The 17080-nt window shown below is 46.9% G+C and overlaps 1 protein-coding gene across 2 annotated transcripts in view; it reads right to left on the bottom strand.

The window, feature by feature from the left end:
- Nucleotides 1-17080, bottom strand: part of PTPN11 (protein tyrosine phosphatase non-receptor type 11) — a 663532-nt gene that overhangs the window by 241034 nt on the left and 405418 nt on the right. For both annotated transcript variants that reach the window (XM_085636151.1, XM_085636152.1), the window contains exons 8-9: nt 16729-16808; nt 15392-15550 (exon numbers count right to left, since the gene is read on the bottom strand). In XM_085636151.1, coding sequence (XP_085492277.1) covers nt 15392-15550; nt 16729-16808 — 239 coding nt within the window. The remainder of the gene's footprint in view (nt 1-15391; nt 15551-16728; nt 16809-17080) is intronic.

Here is a 17080-nt window from a genome sequence, read left to right as displayed (position 1 = left end):
GCATTATAGAGCATCATCTTAGTCAATTTTTATTATTTAATCAATGTTGCATGTTTTTGTAGCTTTTTGTTAACTTCATTGATGTCACTTCCTTTGATCACATTGGCATAGTTCATATGACAATTTAATGTTATCAGGGTGAAAATTCATGCATTGGCGCTGTCTGTGTGGAAACAGGAGTAGGTGAAATTAGGTATTGCAAAAAGTCCCAGAACCCTAATGAATGGATAACCAAGCATGCAATAGGAGAGGTGAGATGATGATTTCAAGATGTAGGGTGACCATATTGGTAATCTGCAAGTTGGATTTTGGGTTTAACCCTATGTCTGACGGCGTGAGCACACTTTTCATGTGGTCCAAAGACAAATTAATCATGTATTTGAAGATAACTCTGTGATCAGGCCTATTTGGTTTAGTTTGTTTTGAGGTTAGCAAGACAGTTTGGACATTGTAAATGTTGCCATAGGTTAGTTGCTTATCACCATTCATCTAGAGGGGGGTCATGTAAGGAAATGCTTTTTTTTTTGCCTATTCAGCCACAAAGGTTTGGACTAACGCTGCTGGCTTTTTGACTCTGAGAGTGCACTGTGGCCTGTTAACCAGACGTCAGTGCCAGTGCTTTGACCCCTAAAAATGTAATGTTAAATTGGCTATACTCCTAACTTTACTTGTCTAGAAGTCCCCAGTATATGTTATCAGAGGAGCCTTTCAAGCTCTATAAACAAACGTTTTCCTGTGATACTCAGAAGCATCCGTGTGTCTGGAAGGGTCACATTTTCTCTTTGGCACCTCATCTCAAAACCCCACCATACAAGTAAACAAGCATTGGCATAGCCAATAGGTCTAGCTTTTGGGACCTTGTAAGTATTTAGATATGAAGCACAATATCCTTGGTGCAACCACATCAACTGTTGCGTGGCTAAACACTTATAAGGTCCCAAAAAGGCGAGACCTATTGGCTATGCCAATGCTTGAAGTGGGTGTGTGGTTGTGTGTGTGTGTGTGGTTGTGTGTGTGTGTGTGGTTGTGTGGTTATATGTGTGTGTGTGGTTGTATGGGTGTGTGGTTGTATGGGTGTGTGGTTGTGTGTGATTGTGTATGTGGGGTTGTGTGTGTGGGTTGTGTGTGTGGGTTGTGTGTGTGGGTGTGGATGCATGTGTGGAGGTGTGGTTGTGTGTGTGGCCGTGTGTTTGGTTGTGTGTTTGGTTGTGTGTGTGGTTGTGTGTGTGTGGTTGTGTGTGGCTGTGTGTATGGTTGTGTGTGGTTGTGTGTGTGGTTGTGGGTGTGGTTGTGTATGTGGTTGTGTGTGTGGTTGTGTGTGTGTGGTTGTGTGTGTGTGTGTGGTTGTGTGTGTGTGTGTGGTTGTGTGTGTGTGGTTGTGTGTGGTTGTATATGTGGTTGTGTGTGTGGTTGTGTGTGGTTGTGTGTGGTTGTGTGTGGTTGTGTGTGTGGTTGTGTGTGTGGTTGTGCGTGGTTGTATGTGGTCTTTGTGGTTGTATGTGTGGTTGTGTGGGTGTGGGTGGTTGTGTGTGTGGTTGTGTGTGTGGTTGTATGTGTGGTTGTGTGTGTGGTTGTATGTGTGGTTGTGTGTGTGGTTGTGTGTGGTTGTGTGTGTGGTTGTGTGTGGTTGTGTGTGGTCTTTGTGGTTGTATGTTGTGTGTGGTTGTGTGTGTGGTTGTGCATGGTTGTGTGTGGTCTTTGTGGTTGTATGTGTGGTTGTGTGTGTGGTTGTGTGTGTGGTTGTATGTGTGGTTGTGTGTGTGGTTGTGTGTGTGTGTGTGTGTGGTTGTGTGTGTGTGTGTGTGTGTGTGTGGTTGTGTGTGGTTGTGTGTGTGGTTGTATGTGTGGTTGTGTGTGTGGTTGTGTGTGTGGTTGTGTGTGGTTGTGTGTGTGGTTGTGTGTGGTTGTGTGTGGTCTTTGTGGTTGTATGTGTGGTTGTGTGTGTGTGGTTGTGTGTGGTTGTGTGTGCGGTTGTGTGTGCGGTTGTGTGTGGTCTTTGTGGTTGTATGTGTGGTTGTGTGTGTGGGTGTGTGTGGTTGTGTGTGTGGTTGTGTGGTTGTGGTTGTGTGTGTGTGTGGTTGTGTGTGTGTGTGTGTGTGGGGTTGTGTGTGTGTGTTTTTGTGGTTGTGTGTTTTTGTGGTTGTGTGTGTGGTTGTGCATGTGGTTGTGCATGTGGTTGTGTGTGTGGTTGTGTGTGTGGCTGTGTGTGTGGTTGTGGTTGTGTGGTTGTGTGTGGGTGGTTGTGTGTTTTGTGTTTGTGGTTGTGTGTGTTGGTTTTGTGTGTTGGTTGTGTGTGTTGGTTGTGTGTGTTGGTTGTGTTGGTTGTGTGTGGTTGTGTGGGTGTGGTTGTGTGTGCGTTTGGGTGTGGTCGTGTGTGTGGTTGTGTGTGTGGTTGTGTGTGGTTGTGTGTGATTGTGTGTGTGTGTGTGGTTGTGTGTGCGGTTGTGTGTATGGTTGTGATTGTGGTTGCGTGTGGTTGTGTGTGGTTGTGGTTGTGTGTGGTTGTGGTTGTGTGGTTGTATGGGTGTGGTTGTGTGTGTGGTTGTATGTGTGGTTCTGTGTGTGGTTGTTTATGTGGTTGTGTATGTGGTTGTGTGTGTGGTTGTGTGTGTGTGGTTGTGTGTGTGGTTGTGTGTGTGTGGTTGTGTGTGGTGGTTGTGTGTGTGGTTGTGGTTGTGTGTGTGGTTGTGTGTGTGGTTGTGTGTGTGTGGTTGTGTGTGATTGTGTGTGTGTGTGGTTGGGGGTGTGGTTGTGGGTGGTTGTGTGTGTGTGGTTGTGTGTGTGGCTGTGTGCGTGTGGCTGTGTGTATGGCTGTGTGTGTGGCTGTGTGTGTGGTTTTATGTGTGGTTGTGTGTGTGTGTGATTGTGGTTGTGTGTGTGGTTGTGGTTGTGTGTGTGGTTGCATGGTTGTGTGTGGTTGTGTGTGTGGTTGCATGGTTGTGTGTGGTTGTGTGTGTGTGGTTGTGGGTGTGGTTGTGTGTGGTTGTGTGTGCGTTTGGGTGTGGTCGTGTGTGTGGTTGTGTGTGTGGTTGTGTGTGGTTGTGTGTGTGTGTGTGGTTGTGTGTGCGGTTGTGTGTATGGTTGTGATTGTGGTTGCGTGTGGTTGCGTGGGGTTGTGTGTGGTTGTGTGTGGTTGTGTGTGGTTGTGTGTGGTTGTGGTTGTGTGGTTGTATGGGTGTGGTTGTGTGTGTGGTTGTATGTGTGGTTCTGTGTGTGGTTGTTTATGTGGTTGTGTATGTGGTTGTGTGTGTGGTTGTGTGTGTGTGGTTGTGTGTGTGGTTGTGTGTGTGTGGTTGTGTGTGGTGGTTGTGTGTGTGGTTGTGGTTGTGTGTGTGGTTGTGTGTGTGGTTGTTTGTGTGTGGTTGTGTGTGATTGTGTGTGTGTGTGGTTGGGGGTGTGGTTGTGGGTGGTTGTGTGTGTGTGGTTGTGTGTGTGGCTGTGTGCGTGTGGCTGTGTGTATGGCTGTGTGTGTGGCTGTGTGTGTGGTTTTATGTGTGGTTGTGTGTGTGTGTGATTGTGGTTGTGTGTGTGGTTGTGGTTGTGTGTGTGGTTGCATGGTTGTGTGTGGTTGTGTGTGTGGTTGCATGGTTGTGTGTGGTTGTGTGTGTGGTTGTGTGTGGTTAGGTGTGGTTGGGTGTGGTTGTGTGGTTGTGTGTGTGTGTGGTTGTGTGTGTGTGGCTGTGTGTGTGTGGCTGTGTGTGTGTGTGGCTGTGTGTGTGTGGCTGTGTGTGTGTGGCTGTGTGTGTGTGTGTGTGGCTGTGTGTGTGGCTGTGTGTGGTTGTGTGTGTGTGTGGTTGTGTGTGTGTGTGTGTGGTTGTGTGTGTGTGTGGTTGTGTGGTTGTGGGTATGGTTGTGTGTGTGGTTGTGTGTGTGTGTGGTTGTGTGTGTGTGTGGTTGTGTGTGTGGATGTGTGGTTGTGTGTGGTTGTGGTTGTGTGTGTGTGTGGTTGTGTGTGTGGTTGGGTGTGGTTGTGTGAGGTTGTGTGTGCGGTTGTGTGAATGTAGTTGTGTGTGGTTGTGTGTGTGGTTGTGTGTGTGGTTGTGTGTGTGGTTGTGTGTGTGGTTGTGTGTGTGTGGTGTGTGTGTGGTTGTGTGTGTGTGGTTGTGTGTGGTTGTGTGTGGGGTTGTGTGGTGTTGTGTGTGTGGTTGTGGTGTTGTGTGTGTGGTTGTGGTTGTGTGTGTGTGTGTGTGTGTGTGTGTGGTTGTGTGGTTGTGTGTGTGACAGTAATTCTAAAAGCATCTCAAAATAAAGGAACACAAACATCCAGTTTGTGGAAAGAGAAAGCACGTTGTAAGTCAAACGGGCGCAGCAAAGCATTAACACAACAACAAAACAAACAAGATCACTTAGCGAAGACTGAGTGCTGATAATGGATACACACAGCCTATCATCTTAAGAGTTCGATTGCAGCCAATGTGTACTCAAACCTGCCCCCTCCTTGTGAGTTGCACCCCATATTTCATGAGTTGTAACTGCTGCACCCACCATAGCGCTTTGAGATCTAAAGCGCTACATAGGTCTAATTGATTAACCAGTTGCCAACATGCTGTGCTTTTAAAGAGAATGTGCCATAAGTTTCCAGCTTCCTGATCATGTCCTCATGAAAGCGCCAACGAAAGGACTCCCTGAATGGTGCAACGGACATGAAGCAGCCGCTGCGATCAGAAATAAACACTGTGAACGTTGTCCAGTTTCACAGTAACATTTCCTTAATGTTCTTTAAGTCACAAAGAACAAGTTACTTACCTTCGGTATCGCTTTTTCTGGTGGATACAGTATCTGCCTGTGGATTCCTCACCTTGTGAATGTCCCCTGCGCCAGCATTCCACAGAACTTCTTTCCCCAGCTCTCTACGCCGACGTGGATGTCATAATACATCGGCTCCGCTCGCGACTCCGTATGACGTCACCGGAGCCATAAGAGAGCCACGTCGGCGTGATGGCGTCAGTTCCACCCGTATTTTCCATGCCTCCGAGGCGAACAGGTGGACCGACAACAGATTAAAAGTATACAAAGTATACAACATTCAAACAAATATACATTGTACATATATAAAAAGGAAAGCTAAGGAACAAAAGCATTAACTAAAAGTGTACCAGATAGAAAGAAGACACAATATAAAACAACCTGCCAAACAAGGCATCCTTTAAGGTATACAAAGGTGGACAACGGGGAGGCGGGTGGGCCAGTGAGGAATCCACAGGCAGATACTGTACCCACCATAAAAAGCGTTACCGAAGGTAAGTAACTTGTTCTTCATCTCCTTGTGTTTGCTTTGTTCGCCCTAAGTTGGCAGGGTATGCCCAGACGTGGGTCCCTTGGTCACTTTGCCACTGGATTCAAGCTAGCCTGGCTGAAGAGGGCTGTTAGCCCGAAACTGGTCCCAGGATGCTTGTTTCCGGTCCAGGGAAGACATGGCTTGGCAGTTCGGGTTGGACTGTTCCCTTGAGGCACAGGGTCAAGACTGATTTGTATATAGCTGTGTCTGAACTGGGGTGGCAGAGTGAGATAAAGAATGATGATGGATTCAACCCAGATCTGTGACCGGGGCTGAGTGTTTGAAAAGTTTCAGCACTAGGTGCATCATCTTCTTGTGTTCACCACTCAAATTAATTCATATTTCCCAATAGAAATCCTTTTTGGGTTTCATAATAGTGTGCAACTCGCCGAAAAGCGCTGTGATGCCTCATCAGGGGTAGTAAGCGCTATATAAAAAACAATTACAAATGCATGTGGGGACTACAATGGGAGTTCCTGACTTGCAGTGAATTGTTGGTCTATTCCTGGTGAATGGAAACACCGGGATTAGACCTAGATTCGGTACAAAGAGTTTAAAAGATGGGCACACTGCAGTTTAAGATAAGGTACTGTAAGGGTAGATACAATGAACTGTAGGAGGGCAGAAAAATCTGTTCTTGGCATTTAGAGCTGTAGATTCACATGCTTTGCATACTCCTGCTAGCTAGTGTTGGGTCCAGATGTTTGCAAGTTGTTTTTCTTCGAAGAAGTCTTTCCAGTAACGAGGTAGGTGACTACTCCTTTCGGTGATAGTGCACATGGGCATCAACTCCATTGTTAGATTGTTTTCCCGCAGAGTGTGAGAATGGAGTTAGTAAAGGTAGAATAGAGATGTCCATGCGTATGTATGTAAAGTAAGAAAACTACAACAGGCATAGGAACCCGGGGAGGCAGTTGGGTGCATGAAAATCTACAGCTCTACATGCCAAGAACAGATGCTTACTGGGTAAGTAACATTATCCGTTCCAGGCATGTGAGCTGTAGATCACATGCTTTACATAGACAATACAGCAGTAAACTTTCAAAGCTGTGGTTCACCTGTAGCTGTTGCAGTTGTTTGAAAAAGTGTTTTAAGTATTACCTGGCCTACATTTGCTTGTTGCCTCGCGAACACATCAACACAATAGTGTTTGGTGAATGTGTGCGGTGTAGACCATGTTGCTGCCTTACAGATGTCAGCTAGCTTGTGAAAGTAGCCCCTATTCGGCAGGTGGAATGCGCTATAAGGGGTATGGTCAAAGTTCTTTTTGCTTTCACATAACATGTTTGGATACATTTCACGATCAATTTTGCAAAGCCTGATTTAGAAATCGAATTGCTTTCGTGTGGTGGCGAAAAAGCAACACAGAGCTGTTTTGCCTTACGAAAATCTTTTGTACTTTCCACATAATATAGTAGAGCTCTTCTGACATCTAGAGTGTGTAGAGCTCGTTCTGATATAGAATCAGGTTGAGTAAACAACACGGGTAACTCAACTGAATGATTGATGTGAAAAGCAGAAACCATTTTAGGAAGAAATTTGGTATTGGTTTGAAGAACCACTTTGTCTATGTGAAGTTGAAAGAAAGGCTCATGTATAGTTAGTGCCTGGAGTTCACCAACTCTCCTTAAGGAAGTGATTGCAATAAGAAAAGCAACTTTCTATGAGAGAAATTGCAGTTGAGGCTTGTGCATTGGTTCAATAGGTAGACCAATTAGCCTTGTAAGGACTATGTTCAAGTTCCATACAGGTGCAAGTGGAGCTCTTGGTGGTATTACTCTTTTTAGTCCTTCTGTTAAGGCTTTAATCACTGGTACTCTGAATAGAGAACTGTTGTCTGTTTTGTAAGTATGCAGCTACGGCTGCTAAATGCAATCGAAAGGGTGTGTAGGCTAATCCAGATTGTAAAGGTATGCAGCGAGGACCACGTAGCTGCCTGACAGATATCCTGCAAAGGGACTCCCCGTCCCAGAGCGGTAGTGGCTGCCGTCGCCCGAGTAGAATGGGCACGCAGCCCCACAGGAGGCTCCTTTTTAGCCAAGGAGTAACCGGCTTTAATACACAGAACAACCCACCTAGAGATGGCTCGTTTGTGCACAGCCCGACCTTTCTTGACGCCCACGTAGCCAACAAAGAGTTGATCATCCACCCGGAACTGTTGTGTGCGCTTCAGATAGAACGAGAGCGCACGTTTTGGGTCCAGACAGTGGAGCCTCTCTTCCTCTTTCAAAGGATGCAGAAAGAAGGTGGGCAAAGTGATGGTCTGCCCGATGTGGAAGGCCGTGACAACCTTGGGCAGAAAAGAAGGACGGGTCCTGAACACCAACTTGTCCGGATGAACAGAAAGGAAGGGAGGTTTAGAAGAAAGAGCCTGGAGCTCACTCACTCACTCTTCCAGCAGAGGTGATAGCAACCAGGAAAGCAGTCTTTAAGGTGAGAAGACGTAAGGGACAGTTGTGAAGCGGCTCAAAGGGAGCGCACATCAAATAAGTCAACACAAGATTCAAGTCCCACTGAGGCATTATAAAGGGGACCAGTGGGAAAGTGTGTGTAATGCCTTTCAAGAAATGACTAACAACCGGGGACTTGAAAAGAGAAGGCTGATCTGGAAGCCTTAAAAATGCGGAAAAGGCCGAGAGATAGCCCTTGATAGTGCCCAGAGCAGAGCCCTGCTGGGCCAGAGAAAGGAGGAACAGAAGAACTTCTGAAAGAGGGGCAGAAAGGGGATCCACAGCCTTCGCTGTGCACCATGCTACCAATTTATTCCACCTGCAGGCGTATACCGTTTTAGTGGAGGGACGCCTGTCTGCCAAAATAACATCAAAGACTTCGGCAGGAAGGTCAAAGCTGTCAACTGTCGCCGCTCTATTTCCACGCATGGAGGTGGAGGCTGGACAGGTTCGGGTGAAGGACCGTCTCCTGCTGCTGCAACAGAAGATCCTCCTGAATAGGCAGTCGGATCGGAGGACAGATTGCCAGACTGAGTAGCTCGGGATACCATACTCTTCTTGCCCAATCTGGAGCCACAAGAATGACTTGGGCCCGGTCGCGTCTGATCTTCTTCAGCACTCTGGGCAGAATTGGTATAGTCGGAAAGGCGTACAACAGACCCCAACTCCACTCGTGACGAAAAGCGTCTCTGAGCGAGTGCCGCCTCGGAAATTCCAACGCACAGAATTGATGACATTGAGCGTTCTCTCCGGTGGCAAATAGATCTAACCAAGGCTCTCCCCACCGCAGAAAGTGACCTTGCACCACGTCCGAGGTCAGACGCGATTCGTGATCCAACATGCATGAGTTCGTCCGCCCTGGCATTAAGGGAGCCTGCCAGGTGTTGAACCACCAGAGAGATGCCCCGATGTTCCAGCCATGTCCAGAGGCGCAGGGCCTCCTGACATAGGGTCCACGACCCCACCCGCCCCGTTTTTTGCTATACCACATGGAGGTGGTGTTGTCTGTGAACACCTGCACCACCTGTCCCCAGAGACAGAGGGAAGGAAGGCTTTCAGAGCAAGTCGGATCGCCCACAGCTCCAGAAGGTTGATATGGAGCCGGGATTCCGCCGGAGACCAGAGGCCCCTGATCTCCGCCTCTCCCATGTGACCACCCCATCCCAGGAGGGACGCATCCGTCACCACTGTGAACTCCGGTTGGGGAAGGGAGAGGGATCTGCCATTGACCCAATCGCGGTTTGTGAGCCACCACTGCAAGTGACGTGCAGTGCCCTCCGAGATCTGGACGAGATCGGAGAGGTTGCCCTGATGCTGTGCCCACTGAAACTTCAGGTCCCACTGCAGAGCCCGCATATGCCATCTGGCATGTTGCACTTGCAGGAGGCCATCAGGCCCAGAAGTCAGAGGGTCATCCTGACTGAAACCCGGGACAGAGGCTGAAAGATCGGAATCAGGGCCTGACTATCCCGGATCCGCTGTTCGGGAGGATAGACCCGCAACGGCGCAGAATACAGAACTGCTCCGATGAATTGGAGCTTCTGAGAGGGATTCAGGTGCAACTTCGGGACATTGATGGAAAACCCCAGCAAATGCAGGAGGTTGGCCGTAGTCTGCAGATGGGAGACGACCGTTTGGGGCGAGCCCGCCTTCAACAACCAGTCGTCTAGATAGGGGAAGACTGAGACCCCCCCATCTGCGCAGATGAGCTGCGACCACCGCCATCACTTTTGTGAACACCCGAGCGGCGCTGGTAAGACCAAAGGGGAGCACGATAAACTGAAAGTGCTCGTGGCCTACCATGAACCGCAGGTCACGCCGATGGGCCTGCAGGTCGGGAACACGAAAATAGGCGTCCTGCAAGTCCAACGCTACCATCCACTCCCCTGGATTGAGAGCAGACAAGACCTGAGCCAAAGTCAACATCTTGAACTTCTCCTTCTGGAGGAAGTGTTTGACGTTCCGGATGTCCAAGATGGGACGCAGACCCCTTTTGTCCTTCTTGGGGACCAGAAAGTAGTGGGAATAACAACCACTCCCTACTTCTGGCCCAGGAACGCACTTGATGGCCCCCTTGGCCAAGAGGGCTGTGACTTCCTGCTGGAGAAGTGCCAAGTGTTCCCCCGACATGCGGTGGTACTGAGGTGGCATGGCTGGAGGGGTGGACTGAAAGGGAAGGGAGTAACCCTTGCGGATGATCTGCAACACCCACTTGTCCGACGTGATAGTGTGCCAGTGGGGGAGGTGATGGCGGATCCTGCCACCCACTGGCGCGGGGTGCCCCCCCCAAAGTTCGGATTAGGAAGGTTTGGAGGTTGAAGCAACGGGGGCAGAGGTGGACTGACCCCCACGCTGATTCCCAGACCCACCCCTGCGGAAAACGTGTCCGCGCTGAGTCTGCACAGGCTTGCTGAAGGAACGTGCCAGGGCGCCCCTTCCGTGGCCACGAAAGGAACGAAAACCAGGGGTGGCTGGGCTTTTCGTGGAAAGACGTAAGTACTTGGTCGTGGCCCGCGAGTCCTTAAAACGCTCCAGCGCAGTGTCGGCTTTATCGCCAAACAGGCAAGTGCCATCAAAGGGCATGTCCATGAGCGAGCTTTGGACATCTGGCGAGAACCCGGTAGATCTCAACCAGGCGTGGCGACTAAGCGCCACAGTCGTATCAATTGCTCTACCTAGTGAGTCCACTGTGTCCAAACCACACCGAATGGCGAACTTATCCGCATCTTTACCCTCGGCAACAGGGGGACCTTGTGGCACCGCGGCTGGAGCCAGCGGCGCAGGATCCTGAGGCGCCGGAGCCGTCGGCCCGACAGGATCCTGACACGGGCCCAAGGGCGCGTCGGCAGGAGCCCAAGGCCTAAACAGGCGGTCCATGGTAGCAAGAAATTCTTGCACCTGTGCGTGAGTCGCCGACGGACCCGGATGAGGTGGGTAGACCGCGGGACTCCCGGGCTCCAAAAGAGTCGCAGGGGCAGAACCCCTGTCCCCCTCGTCTGCCTCCGGGGACCGACGGGGGGGGGGGACGTCGGAGAGCGACAACGCTTCTTCAACTTCTTTTTGTGTCGTCTCTCACCCGAATCCAAGGGTGAAGACTAGGAGCCTGAGGAGCGATGATGGTGGCCCCGCGAGTGTTCTCTGGAGCAGCCTCTGGACCGTGAACAGCGCGGGGACGAGTGCCGGACCTCAAGCAGCTTGCGGCGCCGCTCTCTCAAGGCCTTCGGGGCCATGACCAGACAGTCCATACAGGACCGGGAGTCATGGTCGCTCTCCAGGCAGAAGAGACGGACGTCGTGGGGGTCCGCCACCGGCATATTGCGACGGCAGACCCCACAAGACTTAAAACCTGGCATCCCTACGTGCATCAGAGTAGACTCAAACTTACAGGAGACAAAAAGTCTGATTTTAAAGTTCCTTCTACGTGCTTTCTGTGGTGTTTCTCCTTAGATCTATCCTGCTCCTGTGATTTCGATCCCTTAGAGTCCCCTTGGTGAGAAGAGGAAGAATGGGGCTTTTCCTGGAGGAAGAATAGGGGTTTTCCTCAGTGTCAGAGCCAGATTCAGAAACTGCTTTTTAGGTCTCGGCTGAGACAGCGTTTTAGCGCTGCTCTGGCGAGACTTATAGTAAGGGAGTTTTGGAAGTGCAAACAGTGGCTTTTCAGGCCTCCAAATACAGTGCATGTGCGCCGAGCGCGCGCACCATTTGGCAGCCTGAAAAGCACTGCCTGATCACTTGCTTTGATGTCCTCAGTGAGCCGCGCGGCCACTGAGGACATCAAAGTGCACACCATTTGCCACCCCCCTCTTGCTCGAGGCTGGCACAGTACCGAGGATAAAAAAAACGTGGCAGTAACAACTTTGTGCACTGCTCCCTGATAAGCCGGGCACGTTTTTTCAGAAACTACCAAGAAAACTGCCTGTTCCGCACCTTACCGGCAGTCACCTTCTGGCTCCGATTTGATGCCCCAGTTGTACCGCACCTATATAATAGTAGGGTAAAGAGGTCGACTCAAAGATTGCTAGTTCCTCGTTTTGTTTTCTTCATTTTTGCGCATCACAGTCTTGCTTAATTAATTTCGTTCACCAACAGGGGTTTTTCCCATTGGTGAAACCCCATCTTCACTCCTCTAAAGTTACTGTTTGCTCTACTTGCTATCCTATCTATCGTAAGCACAGGAGTGGGCCATGAGGCCCAGAAAGCCGTGAGGCGGCGGCCTAGCCTCTTCGCCTCCAGAGGCCAGCAGTTGGGAGATAACGTGTTCCTTTGAGTGTGCACAAATGGTCCGGTCTGCACATACTGCGTGACCGGAGCAGGGCTCTTCAAAGGCCGACATTATGTAACAGGCAGATACGATCTATTTATATCTCCTCCCCCCGCCCATGTTCTGACCTCTCAATGACTTCACAGAGCATCAGCCTCGGCCACGCGAGGACGGGGGGCCGAGCGGCAGCATCCAGACAAGAAGCAGCGATAAAACATGGTGAACACCCCTGGGTAGCATGCAGGCAGCATCACTAGCAAGCAGAGAAATCCGCCGCAATTGGAAAACAAATGCAGCCCTTTCGCTGGACTCTCACCCAGGGGAATGTTACACAGACACAAAGGGTAGGGCACCGACGCCACCAGACACGACTGACTCGCGGACAATTACTGACGAGCCAAGATTTAGAGCGGAATGCGAACAGTGGATGGCACATCTTTGAAAACACATTATGTGACCTCCAAAGAAAGCACTCACCGAATTAGTTACGGTATTTTTTAATGCTAATTGTACAATAACTTGTAAATGGGACGTATTCAGTCACTTACAGAATGTCGTGATATTTATAATATAACGGAGAGCACCTTAAAACTAGCATCACGTTTTTCGACATTAAAAGCAAAGCTGAGAAGGCCAACTGAGGTTTGGACATATAAAAGAAGGTCCACGAACACATCTGTCCCGGTCATGCTCCCTGCAAAGCTTTCAAGCGGCCCTAAACCAGCAGGAATAGACCATACACAGACTTGAAGTTGTACAACTTTGGGAAAGATATGTCCCAGCGGGTTTGTGTAACAAATCAGCTACCCAAGAACATCTATTGAGTGCAGCAGTGACAGAAATAAGAGAAGGATTTAACAAAACCGATGATCGAGAAAGGTGATCTCATAGGTCATGCTGGTTGCTTGTCTGGGCTTATGTTACACTGAGGACATTTAAAAGCTCTATGAAAAGGAGGGGATATTGGAGAGTCTTAAGTGACCTAGAGGGTGACGATGGGAGACTCCGCTGCCATCAAGCTCGACAGGAGACTAAGCTTTCACCTGTACATTGACGAACAAAACAAGTGAAATAGTACCAACAAGCATTTACAATGCAATGGTCTCGGCATTGGTAAAGTTAGAGCTATTGGCATTGCTCATGACATTATTTTTGTTTAGGTTTTTGTTATTAAAACATTTAAAGAAACGGCATTGTTATTTACAATGTCAATAGCTTAATCACTCTCAAATGCGAGACCTATTGCATTTGCACCCACACACAGAGCCACCTACACACACACTGATTAAGCTATTGACATTGTAAATAACAATGCCGTTTCTTTACATGTTTTAAAAAAACATAAACAAAAATAATGTCATGAGCAATGCCAATAGCTCCAACTTTAACAATGCCGAGACTGTTGCATTGTAAATGCTTGTTTCTTCTGGAGCCAAAGGAGCGGTCTTCCTTCCCTATTCTCGAGGGTCTTGCCCGAGAAGGTGCAGCAGTATTTGCATTCCGTGGGCTTATGGTCAGAGGTAATAGAGACATTGCTTGTGAGGATGTTCAGAGAAAAGTCTAGATTTGCCACAAGTCTTACAGAGCCTAAACAAACCTTTGTTATCTGGCATTGGGAAAGTCACATTAAGGAATACCTTGAGCTGAAAGCTGGAGGTCCAAAGTTGAAAAAGCCAACTGTCGCAGAGCAAAGCTCAGAGAGACTCCCAATCACACGACGTGCAGTAAGAAATCTGAGGTGTGGTGGCTCTCTGGAGAGGGTTACTCTTAGGTCTCTGCTGTGATTGGCTGAACTTTGGATGTTATAAAATGAGGTTGATAGAGTGCTCAATTGAATTTTCTCTCTATGGAGATTTATGTAATGTATTCAGTACTACTATTTCTACGGTTACCGTGGGACTCCCAACATGACGACGGGAAAGATTCAAGCATGTGAATCTATAAAAGATTCAATACTAGAGAAGGTCCAAAACGCTTTTGGATGGTCAAGTAATAAAGTACTCTGTTTGCAATGCATGGTTGGCAGAGTGCACAGTCCTAAACTCTGTTTCAGAATTCTACCTCTAATAACAGCAAACTCATAACTAAGAGATTGGGGGGGAAAGCCTTAATAGATGTTACTATGGTATATATATGCGTGTTAAAATGTATTCACTTAGCATTAGGCTAAAATAAATGTGAGTTCCTTGTTTCATTCACATAAAGCAAACATGCCCGTCATGTGCTCCATGTTCCTTGATCTAAAACAAAATTTTCCATTTCTTCGCTGCTCTGAATTACCAGTGATTAGAGTTATGAGATAAAATATTTAATGTAGAATGACCTTGTTGTGGCTTTAGCTTCCGCATTAACGGTGTTCAACAACCAATGCATACTAATGTTTCTCATTGCATGAGTGGGTGTCCCCACCAGCTCCAGAGGAATGCTATGGAAAGAAGCATTTCTAAGTTCTCCCTGATGTGGGGGTGCAGGGGCATGCAGTCGTCTAGGACATTTAATTGAGGACTCCTCAGTCTGCAATACGTGTGATGGGGTACAACATTCACTTGGTAATAATCAGCATAATACTTTTATGCCACAAGGCAGACAGGGAGCTCTACGCTAATAAATTAGGTGATTAGGTGTATGAGATCAGTATGTTTTATTACTAATAAAACTATAAAACAATATTTATAATCTCACGGGCTATCTATAGTATGGTGATAATCATAATTTACATGAAACCTATACAAATTATCAAAAACAAACATCAAAGTGTGTGTTGGTAGTGATCTTAGGAATTCCAGGTGGGGTTCCTTTTGAAGAACTTGCCTGTAGGCTTAGCCCCAAGAAAGAGGTAAAGAGCGCTAGTCTGTTTTCCTTTTCTTCACAGAGGCTGACACCACCTTTGGAGGCTCAGAAAATATATCAGATGCAACCCCCAAAAGAAGAGGAAGGCTCAAAACAGGATGCACCTAGCAGGAACAGATGGCAATATGACATGGTATTCTTTAATTATCAACGGAAATGTTAGTGACACATCCCAAGCAGAGACCGTTGCCCTTTGGGTAAAAAAACAAGCATTTGTATGGCAGCCGGCACGTCATATGCCCAGTGATGGGGAGAGGACTGATTGGTACAATGCCCTTTGATACAACTAATCTTTAAATGATCTGCACAGACTAAGAGTATGTGGTATGCATCTAGTATTGGATTGCATAAAAGTCATCTAGTAGAAGGTAACGTCAACAACTTTCTTAGAGTAATCAGATAATGAACTATGATACCATATCAGCAAATGCTAATCGGTTGCTTTACCAAAGGTCTGTATGCATTTCTATGTTATCAACCCATACACGTTTTCTTATGGTTTGCAATGTGTGCCTTAACGTAGAACAATTGATGAATGTACACGTCTAGTACCTTTCCCCTTTCAACTTCTTTGGTGGTCATGACAATTACTCGAGAATTTTCCTGAAAAACCATCCTCCAAAAGTCATTGACTGTGTTCTGCAAGCACCCTTGAGTGGCAATGTAACGCTTCCTGGGCTTAGAGTTGTTGCATTTAGAATCTCCTTCAGGCTAAAAAAAACAAGGAGAGAAAATCCATTGAAACTTACATTCTGAACTTTAAATTGGAGTGCAACATTCATTGAACAATATTTGAAAATTGCTATGATAATGATTTCTATAAATTATATCAATGACAAGCAAGTCACATAGCTAAATAACTGTAAAATGTGTTGTAATAAATCTACTTCCACAAAGTTTCAGCAGGCAAAAGATGGATTTGCGGTTCTGTAATGACATCGAAGCCATACTGCGGATTAAGGATCACCCACGCAAAAAGAGGAGTGTGGGAGGATTGTCATTTCTATATGACCTAGTTTACATAATCACATTTGAGATGCAGTGTAAAAATCGTCTTAGAAGAAGTGGTCTGATGGTGTTAAGCGTCACACTGACATCTTCACATAGGCACATCCAGTCTCTGCATACAAGGATCATGCCCGATGTGTGCTGACATTGTACGCAGAGCAGGAAGCAAGCCATCCCACCAAGATAAAACAGAAGTACAGCTGAAATGCTTTCACTTTAAATACTCAAATCGCCTCTCCTCAGGAACCATGCACCATACATTTTCCAAACCTGTGAAGTTTAAAATTCAATCAACAATGACTGAGGGGGGGGGGGGGGGTTCGGCTGACACTTGTGTTGATTAGCAGTGACTTAGACGTACAAGGGCGCTGCAACACACATACACACTTAGAGCATTATAACCTATCAGCAACTAACAGTGAAATCAGTAGATACCTATTCTGTTTGCACAATCTATTTCGAATACCTTAAATTCTTATTAGAAGTCAACAAAAAAAAAAAAGGTGCAATGAAAAATAAGATCTCTCAAGTACAAAGGCTGTACAGACCCTGTCAATGAGAAATAAGCAGTATTTTTCTTATTTCCAAAAATCTAGCTTTGGTAAAGTTAAAAGATACAAATGTTTGAAATGTTCTTTTATGATTCTTTGAATCGAAATAAAGAGATTGACGATGATGAAAAATGTGGTTTTCCTTGTTTCCTTGTCTGGGTTTTATTGCACTGCAGTTCAATGCGCTGCCACCCTTAACATTTTTAATATCAAATTTTGCATTACCAAAAACTGGCGAAATGCCTGCAACTCGGCAGTTTTAAGATGACTTTTAAATCTACTTAGTCTATATTGTAATAATAAAATAAGAATGCAAACAACGGTGCTTACCATAATGGTGTTAGCATTGATATAATCCGATACTGCCTCGTTAGGGTCTCCGTCATGCAGAATAACTCTGGTGTGATCAACTAATCAGAGATAAAAATAAACATGAAATTACCTTTTTCAGCTGCAGCTTAATCACAGGGTTGCAAAACGTTCTACTCATCTATTTATCAACCCAGGGGCTCAACTGTGTCCAAGTGAAAACACAGAGTGTACAATTCATAATTAGATTAAAAAACACAACAATATAAAGGCATGAACCTCATTAATATTAAACTGTTATTATCCCCAAATCTAGCCAGTCTCACTTTGCACCTCTTTTGGACAGGTTTAAATTTCTATGATAACTTCTTTC

The sequence above is a fragment of the Triturus cristatus genome, chromosome 11 (assembly GCF_964204655.1).
Source record: "Triturus cristatus chromosome 11, aTriCri1.1, whole genome shotgun sequence".
NCBI classification, from domain to species: Eukaryota; Metazoa; Chordata; class Amphibia; order Caudata; family Salamandridae; genus Triturus; species Triturus cristatus.
The sequence above is the reverse complement of the archived record's forward strand: the minus strand, read 5'-3'. Positions and strand labels throughout refer to the sequence as shown.